Source organism: Eptesicus fuscus, chromosome 1 (assembly GCF_027574615.1).
Source record: "Eptesicus fuscus isolate TK198812 chromosome 1, DD_ASM_mEF_20220401, whole genome shotgun sequence".
Classification (NCBI taxonomy): Eukaryota; Metazoa; Chordata; class Mammalia; order Chiroptera; family Vespertilionidae; genus Eptesicus; species Eptesicus fuscus.
The window spans coordinates 78,227,037-78,243,638 of NC_072473.1; the positions used below are offsets into that span (position 1 = coordinate 78,227,037).

Sequence of the window (16,602 nt, forward strand, 5' to 3'; positions counted from 1 at the left end):
CTTTGATAACTTCCTTGATTTCTGATGCTTCAGGCTTATTTTGTACATTTTCTCTCCAGATCTGTAATTGGCCATGTCTCTGACTTCAGGTTCTTTTTAGTGAAAATTGTGATTTAGATATAACAGTCTGAATGTTAGGGGTTTTCATTGCTATTGGATTTGTCATTGTTTTGATGTCTTTTCAGTGGACAGAATTAGAAAATAGATATTTTTAAGAGAAAAATATCATGCATTCATATTATTCCAATCAAAATTTAAAATGAATAGGTTTTTGTATACTTATTCTCTCCCTGCCAGCTCTGTCTCCTTAAGGTGAAAATTTTGATTCTAAATGACATTGTACCCTCCAATATACCTATGTTCCTATGTTAGTTTCAAATAGTAATTTACAAATTAACAAAATAACAATTTCAATTTTAATGGTGAGAGTAGAATTCTTAAATGCCATTATTTTTCTTTTCTTTTCATTCCTTGAATTGACTAATTTCACAGAGGAATTATAGTCAAAATATTATGTTTTTAAAGCACTTGAAGTAATTATTTTCTCTGTATTGTTATGCCAGCAACTTGATATACATTAAGTTCATTGGTTCCAGTTTGTTTGCAATTTTTAATGATTTCCTTTTACCTCATTTATTTTTTATTTTTTAATATTTTAAACATTTACATTGTTCTATAAGGTAAGGCATAGTCAGGGATGTTCCTCATCCATCCTTGCATCCCCCCATTCTGTCCCTTCCTTTTCTTTAGATAAAATCATTTTTATTATTGTTTGTACATCTTTTCATTGTTTAGTATCACTACCCTTCTTATACAATGGTAGCATATTATATATACTATTTACACTTTGCTTCTTTTACTTAATATTATATCCTGGAGACCACTGTACAGAAATCTTCCTCACTCGTTTTAACAGCTGCATGATTTTACATTATGTAAATTTACCATAAATTCTTTAGGCATGTTCTTATTGTTTCTAATCTTTAGCTATAATTATGATTATATATTCATTTCTAAAGTTAAGCTATAATGCTTCATTGAATAAACTTGAATTTCATATTTTGTTTCATAATTTCTAGTATAACTTTGGAGTAAACCCTTAGAAATGAGTTGCTTCAAAGGGTAAATACTTGAGTAATTTTGCTAGATACTTCCAAATTTCTCTCCATGGCATTTGGATCCCATTAGGGGTGTATGAGAATACCTTTTTCCCATACTCTCACTTACAGAGAATATTGTCAAATTTGTATTTTTGATAATCTTTACAGGGGAATTGATTGAAGAATTTTTAGGGTGATCACATTGATGATCTCTGGTGCAGATATATTTGCCAGTTACCCATCCCTGCTGAATTCAATATCCATCACAAACCTTGGAGAACCACTTTATCTTTTATAAAAGACATTTTCTTCTCCTCCTCCTCTTCCTCCTCCCCCTCCTCCCCCTCCCCCTCCTCCTCCTTCTCCTCCTCCTTCTTCTTTTTTTTTTTGTTCATCCTCACCCAAGGATATTTTCCATTGATTTTTAGAGAGAGTGGAAGGTAGGGGGAGAGACAGAGAGGGAGAAACATCTATGTGACAGAGACACAATCGGTTGCCTTCCACGTGTGCCCTGACAGAGGCTGGGGATCGAGCCTGCAACTGAGGTACGTGCCCTTGACCAGAATCGAACCGATACCCTTCAGTCCTTGGGTTGATGCTCTATCCACTGAGCAAAACCAGCTAGAGCTAGAAAAGACATTTCATCCATTAATTTGCCACCTCTTACTAAGTACAATAAAGACAATGCTCCTTCTAATAAGAGTTTCTTCTGTAGTTTTCTAGACTTTTAACATGCATAGGAGTTTTTTTCTATGATGTGTAAAAGAACAGTGAGTGGCAATAATCAGTGAGACACAGTTTATTCATTGCATTTCTAAATGTAATTTTCACAATTCCCTTAGGTAGGATATTATTTCATTTTTACTAATTGTTATTTGGTTCAAGGAATTTATTTCTTCTTATAGGGTCCTCCTGGACTTCCTGGATTTCCAGGTACACCAGGTCTTCCAGTAAGTACGATTTGGATCTTATTTTTAAATCCCTTAAAAAGAATGAAAAGATTTCTTTTTTTATGGCTGAATAACATTCCATTGTGTAAATGTACCACAGCATTTTTTTTATCTATTCATCTACTGATGGGCACTTGGGCTACTTCCAAATTTTGGCTATTGTAAATAGCACTATGTGAACATAGGGGTGCATGTATTTTTTTCTGATTGATGTTTTGGCTTTCTTTGGATATATTTCCAGAAGTGGGGTCATTGGGTCATAAGACAGTTCCATTTTTAATTTATTGAGGAAACTCTATACTATTTTCCACAGTGGATGTACCAATCTGCGTTCCCACCAACAGTCCACGTACTTGCTAAGTCAGAGAAAGACAAATACCACGTGATTTCACTTATGTGTGGAATCTAATAAAATAAAATAAAAATAGAAACATTCATAAATATGGAGAAAATACTGACAGCTGTCAGAGGGGAAGGCATTGGGGGAGTGGGTGAAATAGGTGAAGGGATTAAACAAAAAACAACAACATAAAAAATGTCATAAACACTGATGACAGTATGGTGATTTGGTGACTACCAGAAAGAAAGGGAGTGGGGGGAGGTAGAAGAGGGTAAAGGAGGGATAAATGGTAATAGAAGGAAACTGGATTTTGGATGGTGAACACACAATACAATATACAGATAATGTATTATAGGATTGTATACCTGAAACCTATATAATTTTATTAATCAATGTAACTCTATTAAACCTAATAAAATATTTTAAAATAATCTAAGAAATATTATGTATCTGTTATATCACTTTTCATAGGGAATGCCAGGCCATGATGGGGCCCCTGGACCTCAAGGTGTCCCTGGATGCAATGGAACCAAGGTGAGATCTCAACTTAAGTTTAGGTAATATGATTGATAATAACAGATTTTAAAATCTAAATAAATCAATATTTAGAATATTGAAGAAGAGATATAATAGCTTCATGTCTCGGACATACATAGCTGTGTGTTCTGAGTTAACATTTTCAATAATTTGAAACATCAGTAATGCTTTAGGTTTAAGTATGTGTAAATAGCTGGGACATTGCATTGAATTGAAGATTACTTATGAAAACCTTTTCTGAATTTAGTGTAATGTAAGATGAAAGTTAAAAAGGAATTAGTATGTATGTGTGTATGTGTGTATATATATATATATATATATATATATATATATATATATATATACAGTATACACACTAGAGGCCCAGTGTGCAAAATCATGCATGGGTAGGGTCCCTGGCAGCCTCCCTTCCCCCAGCCCCATGGTCGGCAAACTGCGGCTCGAGAGCCACATGCAGCTCTTTGGCCCCTTGAGTGTGGCTCTTCCACAAAATACCACAGCCTGGGCGAGTCTATTTTGAAGAAGTGGCATTAGAAGAAGTTTAAGTTTAAAAAATTTGGCTCTCAAAAGAAATTTCAATCGTTGTACTGTTGATATTTGGCTCTATTGACTAATGAGTTTGCCGACCACTGCCCCAGCCACGTGCTGTCGCTGCCACTGGCCCTGCCCCCTGGTCAAACTCCTGGTCAAACTCCCAGTCAAGGTGACAATTTGCATATTAGGCTTTTATTATATATGATGTTTTAATATTATATCAGTTGTTAAAATTAATATGTATGAATGAGTGTCATTCATTAGCTTACTTTTTTAAAAACCATGTACAACTTAAGTTTTCAAATAGTTCATGTTTTTAAACTGTTTTCTGCCTTACTTAACTTCCTTAAGAAACAATTGTAAAAATCTTTATGTAATAGAACACATCAATTTTTACTATAAACTATTAGTATGAAACTCTTTTCTGTTAGTGAAAATGATGAGTTTAACAATTTAAAAAGAAAAATGAAACATTACATATGATAAACATTTTTTTCCTGACCTACTTTTCTTGTTTTCAGTCATACCTTGAGCAACAAACAGACCACTGTCCCAAATTTTAAATTTGAAGACAAAATATTATTTATAATGAGAATACTATGTTATATGATTAAAGGGATAGTTTTCTTTCTTTTTGTAAAGCAACAACTTAGCAGATTTCATAATTAGTTTGTATTTGAGGCCTCCAATTATATGAGCAACACAATTTTTAAAATGGATTTGTTATGTATACTTTTAGATAAAATGGTTTCTTATATTTCTTACTGTACAACTAATAGAATGAACCCCAGTCATGGAACCAGAATATATCTTTTCTATTGTTTTCTGTCTTCTAAATTTAATGTTCAGGCCACTTCCTTTCTCTCTGAACCTACCTTTTCCATGTGCAAAAAGTGGTGAAGAGAGGGTATTGGACAATAATTAAAGGCACACAGACCAAATAATTTTACTCTTTTAAACCTCTAATAAGGATGTTTCTAGGATTACTGTGGCATACAGGTATTTGAAAGGAGGGTGCATTGGGGTTCTTCTACAACAACTTTAGCTTTTGTTTTCTAAACCAAATGTCCATAGTAGTACATTACAATAATAAGTGAAAACAAAATTGGTGCCTAGAAAACATAATGACCTGCAATTGCTAGAACTATTGCTATCATTGTGCTCTTGGTGACATTAATGGCATTCTTACCATATTTTTCTATTAGGAGAAATAAATAAATAATATTTTGCAATAAAAGAAAATAAAATAAGACAGTTAAAATAAGAATCTATAGAATACATGGGCAGGAAATTGGGGCAAATCATTAACTATTAAATGTGATTATGGCCAGGAATCTGGTGTGATTGTCTCAAAATGGATTTGTCAGAATAAAATAACAGTTAAAAGATCATTTGTCTTTATTTTTTATTGGGATTATTGAATAGGGATAAAAGTATCTTAGACATTTGGACATAATCTGGATAGTTGATACTGAAATAATTGGAAAGTGAAGGCTAATGAATTTTTGGCAATCTGATATGTTTCAAAATGGCTTTTACAGAAATCTTTTCAATAAATCATTGTTTGCTGGTATAGCTATGCTTTCTTTCTTGTTCCTCATGCTCTTTCTTTTTAACTCCTAGGGAGAACGTGGATTTCCAGGCAGTCCCGGTTTTCCTGGTTTACAGGGTCCTCCAGTAAGTTATAAAATTTGGGATTGTAATGAACACAGGAATTGACAGAAGAAACAGAAGTGTAGAAAGTGAGCTTAGTGCATTCATGTGGAACAACAATAAATTTTAAAGTAGTAAACTAGAAAAGGTTTTTTAAAAAACAAAGTTTGTAGTATAGCTCTGTGCTAGGTATAAGCAAGGATTCTGTTATTTAATACAGGGTGGGGTAAAAGTAGGTTTATAGTTGTGAGTATGTAAAACACAAAGTTAATTCTTGTTTTATTATTTTAATTATTGTATTATTTTCCATACGAACAGCTGTGAATCTACTTTTTCCCACCCTATATAAATGTAATCTCTAAGTATCCTAAGATATATTGTACTCAGAATGACCCTATAGTCGTCTATTCAATTTGGACTCTATTTGGAAAGCATCACACTCATCTATAATAATAAAAGTGTAACATGCTAATTAGATCAGACAGCCGAACGATCTTCCAAACGTCATTCTGGATGTTCTTCCAGACAAAGCCACAGAGGCGGGGGCAGAGTCAGAGGTGGTTAGGAGCGATCAGGCAGGCAGGCAAGCACTTAGGGGCATCAGGCAAGCAGGCAGAGTGGTTAGGGGCGATCAGTCAGGCAGGCGAGCGGTTAGGGGTGATCAGGCAGGCAGGCGAGTGGTTAGGGGTGATCAGGCAGGCAGGCAGAGTGGTTAGGGGCGGTCAGGCAGGCCAGCTATTAGGAGCCAGAGGTCCCGGATTGTGAGAGGGATGTCCAACTGCTGGTTTAGGCCTAATCCCACAGGGATCCCTGCAGGATCGGGCCTAAACCAGCAGTCAGACATCCCCCAAGGGGTCCCGGATTGCGTGAGGGTGAAGGCTGGGCTGAGGGACTCCCCTTCCCATGCATGAATTCTGTGCACTGGGCCTCTAGTATATATATAACAATATATTTTCTTTTTAATAATAGGGACCTCCTGGGATTCCAGGTATGAAGGTAAGCACTCATGTTGGGAAGGAAAACATTTTGAATAAAATATTTGGAAAGCCTGCAACTTTAATCAGATAACATCACTGACTTCTGTCTTAAAAATGGATGCTTCTAGAAGTTGGGCAGTTGCATACTTACAAGCTCTCCTGAAGCAGTATCCTTTGTTCCTGTGGATTTAATTACCTCCTGTATAATGATACACTTATAAATATGTATATCAGACTCAAATTTCTTTTCTGATACATTTAGTCCTCATTACATTTTTATACAATTGACCACCTGCTCTCTCAACAAACTCTTTCCCCTGTATTCTGTGACACTACCCTTCCCTGATTCTTATAATCTGAATCTCTGTGCATTCAGTAGTGTTGTATGCAAGCTCATACTATCCTACCCAGCAGGTATTAGGGCACAGTCTGACTCTCTCTTCTCTTATATGCCTAGCAATATTAATGCTCATCGTATTTTTACTATTTAGTTACTGAATACCTACATTTATATCACTAAAACAGACTTTTCTTCTGACCTAGATGCCTCCCTGACATCTTTACTCAAATATTTCTCAGACATTCAAATTAACATGTTCAAAGTTAACACAGCCCAAAATAAACCTGTTCTTTTCTCTGGCTTCTCCATCTTTAAAATTTGCATCACTATATATTATGTACACTATTACATAAGCCCCAAAACTTACATTTATTTACCCTCTTTTCTCCATCCCCACTGCCACTAAACTAACTATAATGTCTCATATAGACTATTGTAATAGCCCCTTAACTAGTCTCTCTCTCTCTCTCTCTCTCTCTCTCTCCCTCTCTCCCTCTCTCTCTCTCTCTCTCTCTCGTTGTTGTTTTTTGCTATGCTCCCCCGACCTTCAAAACAGATTTAATCTCTACAAAACATCCAAGAATGATCTTTTGAAAATGTAAATCAATAGTTTTATCTTCCTGCTTATAAACCTTCAAGAGCTTCCCACTGCATCTAACCAAGTGCATCTAACATTCTTTTCCTGTAAGACCTGCATGTTCTGGTCCCTGCCTACATTTTCAGCTTTATCTTTAAGCCACTTTTCTTTTAGGTCACTGATCACACCACTCTTCATTAAGTTATTTGAATAACCCAAACTCTTCCCTTTCAGGGTTCTTTCACTACCTAACACTCATCCCCGATCTTCACCTGGATGATGCCTTATTATTCTTTAGCTCCCAGCCTAAATGTTACCTTCAGAGATTGTCCTTCTGTGCCTGCCCACACTAAATTAATTTCCTTCACTATTTTTAATTGAAATATATTTCACATAGAACATTGCATAAACTTAAGGTGTACATGTTAATTTGATACATTTATATATAATAAATGTCATTATAATAATAACTAGAGGCCCAGTGCGTGGGGTTCCTCTGCCTGGCCTGTGAGGGTCAGCTGAAACCAGCTCTCTGACATCCCCCGAGGGGTCCTGGATTGCAAGAGGGTACAGGCCAGGCCGAGGGACCCCACTAGTGCACAATTGGGGCCAGGGAGGGACTACAGGAGGGCTCCAGGGTGTGTCCAGCCCATCTTGCCCAGTCCCGATCGGCCATACCACAGCAGCAAGCTAACCTACCAGTCAGAGTGTCTGCCCCCCTGGTGGTCAGTGCGCATCATAGTGACTGGTCGAATAGTCACATGGTCAGACACTTAGCATATTAGGCTTTTATTATATAGGACTAGCACCTCTATCATGTCACATAATTATCACTTTGTTTTCCAATCCTCACCTGAGAATATGCTCCCATTGATTTTAGAGAGAGAGGAAGTGGGAGAGAGAGCGAGACAGAAACAGACACAGAGAGAAAAAGAGAGAGAGAGAGATGAGAAACATGGATCGGTTGCCTCCCACAAGCACCTTGACCAGGGATCAAACTGCAACCTAGGTATATGCCTAACTGGGAATCAAACCTGCAACCTTTTCATATACAGGAAGATACTATAACCAACTGAGCCACCCAGCCAGGGCAATTGTAATTTATTTTTAATCCTCCACTATTTCTTTATCATGTACTATTTTGCTTTTCTTCATTGCCCGTAACAGAACATTTGGTCATCTTATTTGTTTACATGTTATGCTTTTCATTCCCCCAGTATATTGTTAGCACTATGAGAACAGAAATCTTGTTAATCTTTTTCACTAATGAGTACTGAGGGCCTAACACAGTTCTTGGTAAATATTAATATTCAATAATTTTGAATGAATTAGTAACTGAAAGTATCACAGGCTCTTTTAAATAATTTTATTTCAGTATACTCTGGCTACTTCCTCACTTCCCATTAAAAGGCAAATTTATTCATGTTAATTATTGAATTTGCCTAATCTTTCAGGACATTCATGTGACAAATTGAATTCTCAGATCATTTTTCATGCTCTTGCCAGTTTTCATGTATCATAACTGCTATTTATAACTTTCATTGATGGTTTCTTTCAGGGTGAACCAGGTAGTATAATTATGTCATCACTGCCAGGACCAAAGGGTAATCCAGGATATCCAGGTCCTCCTGGAGTACAAGTAAGCATCCAGTTATTTTCTTCTTTGCAATATTGATGTAATCAAATCACAGCATCACTTTTTTTCTTTTTAGCTTTTAGTTATAGAAATTATCATTGGAAGTTTGATAGACATTGCATGTACTTCTATCTGAAGATTAAAGCAATCTGGACCAGGGAGAATTTTAAGAAGCACTGTTTTGTTGTGTGTTTTTTCTTTTCTTACTTTTCTATATAATTTCCATGGAGATACTGGTTTTATTATTTGGCAGCAAAAATATATTTTTATTTTTGTGATGTGGGAATCAGTAGGGTAGCAGGATTAGTCTTAATAATTATAAATGGTCTGATTAAAAATAATATCCTAGATCTTCCATTTAAGGCATTAGAAGATTTCATTTGTAACACTATCAGTTTGCATATTTTAGGCTGAAGGAATACAATTGATGCATCAACTACAATCTTAAAAACGAGTTATATTAGCCTACAGATACCATATATGCATGGAGACAGTAATAATTGGAGTATTTGTAGATTAGGAAGTCAATTTCTTGAGGTTTATATTTGTAAGGATTAATCCCTTTGCCAAAAACAAAAATCAATACTTTCTAATATTTGATCACTAACATAAAATGTCAAGGACTTTTTAAAACTACCTTCTCATATCATACTTATCTCCCATCCATATGCTCTTAAGTACTTTCAACTTTACCCTTATCTTACCTTATAATAGACAAATATGCAAATTGACCGCACCTTCGCTATGCCCAAGCCACGCCCACCAACCAGGCCACGCCCACCAACCACGCCCACCAGGAAACCGTTGCAGGGATGCTGGGGTGTGGCGGAGCCCAAGGCCCAGAAAGCCGCCCGGGGCTTTCCCGGCCTTGGGCGCCAGCGGGGTGCCTGCTCCTGCGATCAGGTCGCAGGGACGCTGGGGTGCGGCGGAGCCCAAGGCCCGGAAAGCCGCCCGGGGCTTTCCCAGCCTTGGGCGCCAGCGGGGTGCCTGCTCCGATCGCAGGAGCGAGCCGACCTGGGGGGTCGGCTCGCTCCTGAGATCGGGTCCAGGGACGCTGGGTGCAGCCGAGCCCAAGGCCACCGCCCAGGGCCAAGCCGGGACCCTGAAAGAAGGTAGAAGGTGGTGGCCACAGCCAAGGCCTGGGTCCCCAGTGCCGGCAGAAAACTGGTGCAGGCAGCCAGGTGAATGAAGGTCTATTGCACAAATCTTCGTGCAAACGGGCTACTAGTCTTTTATAAATTTCTATTATGTAATATTTGAAAAAACAACAGAATTCATGCAAAATATATGTATGTTATGAAGCATAAATACCCAATGAACAACTGTGACTGCAAAAATCATGTAAGAACTAGAATATTACAAATAATTTTGAATCAACCTGTGGTTTCTGCATTCTCTAAAGTCATAACTATCATATTGAGTATTCCATTCCTTCTTTTTTTATTGTTTAAAATATTACATATGTCGGAGTTCAAAGATGGCTGCCGAAGGGAAGGCATACTGCAAGATAGTGTGTGAGTGAGAAAGCAAAGGGAAAGTGTGTGCTTGCAATGGGAGTGTTTGTTGGTGAATTAAGTGACAGCTATACTCCAGGAGACTGTGCGGGACTGGTGGACCGGGAAGCCCCCACTGCTGCTGGGTCCCCTCCCAGAGTGACCCACTTGGACACGGAGACAGCGCCATCTGGAAGGGGAAAGTGGAAGTTATCAGACACCTGAGAAGCCCGTGGAATCTAAAACTATGGCACCCACCGAACATCTGCGAACCCGAAAACACCGGTCCCCAAGTGACCCAAGCACGTGGATTCAGAGGAGCTCTACACTCCCTCACAAAAAGGAGAGAGAGAACTAAATAACCAGACACCTGGAGAAGAGAGATCATGGGGAGACAAAGAAACAGCCCGCATATAAAAGAAAAGCAGGCATCACCAGAAAAGGAAGTGAACGAAATGGAGGCAAGCAACCTGTCAGAGAAAGAATTCAGAGAAATGATCATAAGGTGGATAAAAAGAATGGAAGACAAATTTGACAATATGTGTAAGAACCAAGAGGAAATGAAGAAGAACCAAGAAGAAATGAAAAATGACATCGCTGCTGTAAAGAACTCAATAGAAAGCATCAAGAGTAGACTAGAAGAAGCAGAGGACCACATCAGTGAGCTAGAAGACAAGGTAGGAAAAAAATACCCAAAGTGGAGCAGCTTCTAGATAAAAAAAAAAAAAATTAAAAAGCAGGAGAAGAGCCTAAGGGAACTTTGGGATAACACAAAACAAAACAACATCCGCATATAGGGGTGCCAGAAGGAGAGGAAACTGTGCAAGGAATAAAAAACCTGTTTGAAGAAATAATGACAGAAAACTTCCTTGATATAGGGAAGAAAAAATCCACACAAAGCCAAGAAGCTCACAGAGTTCCAAGCAAAATGAACCCCAAAAGACCGACACCAAGGCACATTATAATTAAATTTTCAAACACCAACAACAAAGTAAGAATCTTAAAAGCAGCCAGAGAGAGACAGAAAGTTACCTACAAAGGATCCCCCATCAGACTAGAGACTGATTTCTCAACAGAAACACATCAGGCCAGAAGGGAATGGAATGAAATATACAAAGTCATGCAAAGAAAGGGTCCGAATCCAAGAATACTGTACCCAGCAAGGCTATCAATCAAAATTGAAGGTGAAATAAGGAGCTTCACAGACAAAAAAAGGACTAAGGGAGTTTATTACACCAAACCAGCAATGCAAGAAATGCTAAAGGGTCTGCTGTAAAAAAAAAAAAAAAAGAAAGAAGAAGCAAAGAAGGAACACAGGGGTAAAGAATAAAAATGGTGACAAACAAGTACCTAACAATAATAACTTTAAATGTAAATGGATTAAATGCCCCAATCAAAAGACATAGGGTAACGGATTGGATAAGAAAACATGACCCATATATCTGCTGTCTACAAGAAACCCACCTCAGAACAAAAAAACACACACAGACTGAGGGTGAAGGGATAGAAAACGGTTTTTTAGTCGACTGGAAATGAAAAAAAAGTGGGGGTAGCAATATTTATATCGGACAAGTTAGATCTCAAAGTGAAGGATATAAAAAGAGATAAGGAAGCCCACTTCATAATACTAAAGGGAGCAATCCAGCAAGAAGAAATAACTTCGGTAAACGTATACACACCCAATATAGGAGCACCCAAAAACATGAAAACACTCTTGGAGGATATCAAAGGGAGAGATTGACAGCAATACAATCATAGTAGGAGACTTTAATACCCCACTATCACCATTGGACAAATCCTCTAAACAAAAAATCAGCAAAGAAACATCAATCCTAAATGACTCACTAGACCAGATGGAATTAATTGACATCTTCAGAACATTTCACCCCAAAACCACAGAATATACATTCTTCTCAAGTGCACATGGGTCATTTTCAAAGATAGACCATATATTGGGTCACAGGCAAAGTCTCTTCATATTCAAGAAGACAGAAACCATATAAAGCATCTTCTCAGGTCAGAGTGGCATAAAACTGGAAATCAACTACAATAAAAACAATCCAAAAAAATAAAAAAAATGGAGACTAAATAGCATGCTATTAAACAATGACTGAGTTACCAGAGAGATCAAAGAAGAAATAAAAAACATCATGGCAACAAACAACAATGAAAACACAACAATCCAAAATGTATGGGACACAGCAAAAGCAGTCTTGAGAGGGAAGTTCATAGCTCTATGAGCCTACTGTAAAAAACAAGAAACAATGATAATAAATTACCTAACCCTACAACTCAAAGCATTAGAAAGACAGCAAAAAGAAAAGCCCAGTGTAAGCATACGGAAGGAAATAATAAAGATCAGAGCAGAGATAAATGACATAGAGACCAAAGAAACAGTACAAAAGATCAACAAAACAAAGAGCTGGTTCTTTGAAAGGATAAACAAGATTGATGAACTTCTAGCCAGGCTCACCAAGAAGCAAAGAGAGAGGACCCAAATAAACAAAATCAGAAATGAAAAAGGTGAAATAACAACAGACCCCGCCGAAATACAAAGGATTATTTTAAAATACTACAAACAACTCTATTCCAACAAACTGGACAACCTGGAGGAAATGGACATATTCCTAGACAAATACAACCTTCCAAAACTCAATCAGGAAGAATCTAAATATTTTTTTATAAGTCTTTATTGTTCAGATGATTATTACAAGTGTTCCTCTCCCCCCCCCCATAGCTCCCCTCCACCTGATTCCCCACCCCACCCCATACCCTTACCCCCGTGCCACTGTCTTCATCCATAGGTGTAAGATTTTTGTCCAATCTCTTCCTGCACCCCTCAGACCACCTTCCCCCTGAGAATTGTCTGTCGCCTGCCTTTCTATGTCCCTGATTCTATTATATTCAACAGTCCATTATGTTCTTCAGATTTTTTTATTCACTTGATTTTTAGATTCACTAGTTGGTAGGTATGTATTTGATGTCTTTTTGTTGTTCATAATTTTTACCTTTACCTTTTTTTTTCTTCTTCCTCTTCTTAAAGAATACCCTTCAGCATTTCATGTAATCCTGGTTTGGTGGTGATGAACTCCTTTAGCTTTTTCTGGTCTGTGAAGCTCTTCGTCTGACGTTCAATTCTGAATGATAGCTTTGCTGGGTAGAGTAATCTTGGTTGTAGGTTCTTGCTGTTCATCACTTTGAATATTTCTTGCCACTCCCGTCTGGCCTGCATAGTTTCTCTTGAGAAATCAATTGACAGTCGTATGGGTACTCCCTTGTAGGTAACTAACTGTTTTTCTCTTGCTGCTTTCAAGATTCTCTCTTTGTCTTTTGCCCTTGGCATTTTAATTATCTTAATAGGCCAATAACTATGGAAGAAATTGAAGCAGTCATAAAAAAGCTTCCAGCAAACAAAAGCCTGGGGCCAGACGACTTCACAGGGGAGTTTTAGCAAACATTCAAAGAAGAACTAAAATCCATCCTCCTCAGACTATTCCAAAAAATTCAAGAGGAAGGAACATTTCCAAGCTCATTCTATGAAGCCAGCATCACCCTAATACCAAAATCATATAAAGAAAACACAATGAAAGAGAATTACAGGCCAATATCCCTCATGAACATAGATGCCAAAATCCTCAACAAAATTCTAGCAAATCAAATCCATCAGTACATCAGAAAGATCATACACCATGACCAAGTAGGATTAGCCCAGGGATGCAAGGATGGTACAATATCCACAAATCAATAAATGTGATACATCACATAAACAAATTGAGAGATAAAAATCACATAGTCATATCAATTGATGCAGAAAAAGCATTTGACAAAATCCAACACCTTTTCTTGATAAAAACTCTCAGCAAGGTGGGAATAGAATCATAGGATCATACCTCAACATAATAAAAGCCATATATGACAAACCCATAGCCAACATCATATTCAATGGGCAAAAACTAAAACCATTTCCCCTAAGAACAGGAACAAGACAGGGATGCCCACTCTCACCACTCCTGTTTGACATAGTACTGGAAGTATTAGCCATTGAAATTAGACAAGAAGAAAAAATAAAAGGCATCCAAATTTGAAAAGAAGAAGTAAAGCTGTCCTTTTTTTTCAGATGACATGATATTGTACATAAAATACTCGAAAGACTCCATCAAAAAACTAATAGACTTAATAAATGAATTTGCCAATATAGCAGGATATAAAATTAACACAAAGAAATCTATGGTATTTCTATACACCAATAGTGAACTTACAGAAAGAGAGACTAAAAAAGCAATCTCATTTACCATCGCACCAAAAAAATTAAGATACCTAGAAATAAACTTAACTAAGGAGGTAAAAGACCTATACACGGAAAAGTTCAGGACACTGAAAAAAGAAATAGAGGAAGATGTAAACAGATGGAAGAACATACCATGTTCATGGATTGGTAGAATCAACATCATTAAAATGTCCAACCTACCCAAAGCAATCTATATTCAATGCACTCCCCATTAAAATACCAACAGCATATTTCACAGACCTAGAAAGAACTCTCCAAAAATTCATCTGGAATAAAAAAAGACCCTGCGTAGCCACAGCAATCCTGAGAAAGAAGAACAAAGTAGGTGGGATCTCAATACCAGATTTCAAGCTGTATTACAAAGCCACTGTTCTCAAAACAGCCTGGTACTGGCACAAGAACAGACATATAGTCCAATGGAATAGAATAGAGAATCCAGATATCGACCAAAACCACTATGCTCAATTAATATTTGACAAAGGAGGCATGAACATACAATGGAGTCAAGACAGTCTCTTCAATAAATGGTGTTGGGAAAATTTGACAGATACATGCAAAAAAATGAAACTAGACCACCAACTTACACCATATACAAAAATAAACTCAAAATGGATACAGGACTTAAACATAAGATGGGAAACCATAAAAATACTAGAGGAATCCACAGGCAGCAAAATTTCAGACATGCCGAAAGAACTTCTTCACTGATACTGCTCCTAGGGCAATGGAAGCTAAAGAGAAAATAAACAAATCGGACTACATCAAAATAAAAAGCTTTTTCACAGCAAAAGAAACCATCAACAAAACAATAAGAAAGCCCACTGTATGGGAGAATGTATTTGCAAATGTTATCACTGATAAAGGTTTAATCTCCAACATCTACTGGCAACTTATACAACTTAATAAAAGGAAGATAAATGATCCAATAAAAAAAATGGGCAACGGACCTAAATAGAATCTTTTCGAAAGAAGACAGAAGGAAGGCCAAGAGACACATGAAAACATGTTCAAAGTCACTAATTATCCGTGAGATGCAAATCAAAATGAAAATGCAGTACCATCTCACACCTGTCAGAATGGCTATCATCAATAAATCAACAAACGACAAGTGCTGGTGAGGATGTGGAAAAAAAGGAACCCATGTGCACTGCTGGTGGGAATACAGACTGGTGCAGCCACTGTGGAGAACAGTATGGAGTTTCCTCAAAAAACTAAAAATGGAACTCCCATTTGACCCAGTAATACCATTCTTAGAAATATATCCTAAAACCTAGAAACACCAATTAGAAAGGATATATGCACCCCTATGTTCATAGCAGCACAATTTACAATAGCTAAGATTTGGGAACAGCCTAGGTGCCAGTCAGCCGATGACTGGATCAGAAAACCATGGTACATCTACACAATGGAATACTATGCTGCCATAAAAAAGAAGTAATTCTTACCATTTGCAGCAACCTGGATGGAAGTGGAGAGCATTATGCTGAGTGAAATAAGCCAGTCAATGAAAGGATAATACCACATGATCTCACTCATTTGTGGATAATAAAGAACATTATAAACTGATGAATAAAAAAAATAGATACAGAGGCATTAAAGCATCAAACAGACTGTCAAATTATTGTGGGAAGTTTAGAGAGAGGTGGGGGAGATAAGAGGTCAACAAAAGTACTTGTATGCATGCATATAAGCATAACCAATGGATGCAAGACACTGGGGGGTGAGGGCATGTATGGGAGTGGGGTGGAAACAATGGGAATATATGTACACATGTAATACCTTAATAAAAAAATGGAGAAAAAAAAGAAAACTATAGTACATCTTCACAATGGAATACTATGCTGCTATGAAAAAGAAGGAATTCTTACCATTTGCAGCAGCATGGATGGACCTGGAGAGCATTATTTTAAGTGAAATAAGCCAGGCAATGAAAGAAAAATACCACATGATCTCACTCATTTATGGAAAATAAAGAACATTATAACCTGATGAACAAAAAGATAGATACAGAGGCAGTAAAGCACCGAACAGACTCTCAAATTAGGCTAGGGATTGTGGGGGAGCGGGGGAAAGAGATCAACCAAAGGACTTGTATGCATGCATACAAGCACAACCAATGGACACAAGACACTGGGGAGCGGGGCGTGGAATGAGGGCATGCGACAGGGGTTAGGGGA

The 16,602-nt window shown here is 37.4% G+C and overlaps 1 protein-coding gene across 2 annotated transcripts in view; it reads left to right on the forward strand.

The window, feature by feature from the left end:
* The window catches only part of COL4A5 (collagen type IV alpha 5 chain), a 309,426-nt gene that overhangs the window by 140,190 nt on the left and 152,634 nt on the right, over positions 1 to 16,602 (forward strand). For both annotated transcript variants that reach the window (XM_054723296.1, XM_054723239.1), the window contains exons 5-9: positions 2,006 to 2,050; positions 2,862 to 2,924; positions 5,085 to 5,138; positions 6,084 to 6,110; positions 8,567 to 8,647. In XM_054723296.1, coding sequence (XP_054579271.1) covers positions 2,006 to 2,050; positions 2,862 to 2,924; positions 5,085 to 5,138; positions 6,084 to 6,110; positions 8,567 to 8,647 — 270 coding nt within the window. The remainder of the gene's footprint in view (positions 1 to 2,005; positions 2,051 to 2,861; positions 2,925 to 5,084; positions 5,139 to 6,083; positions 6,111 to 8,566; positions 8,648 to 16,602) is intronic.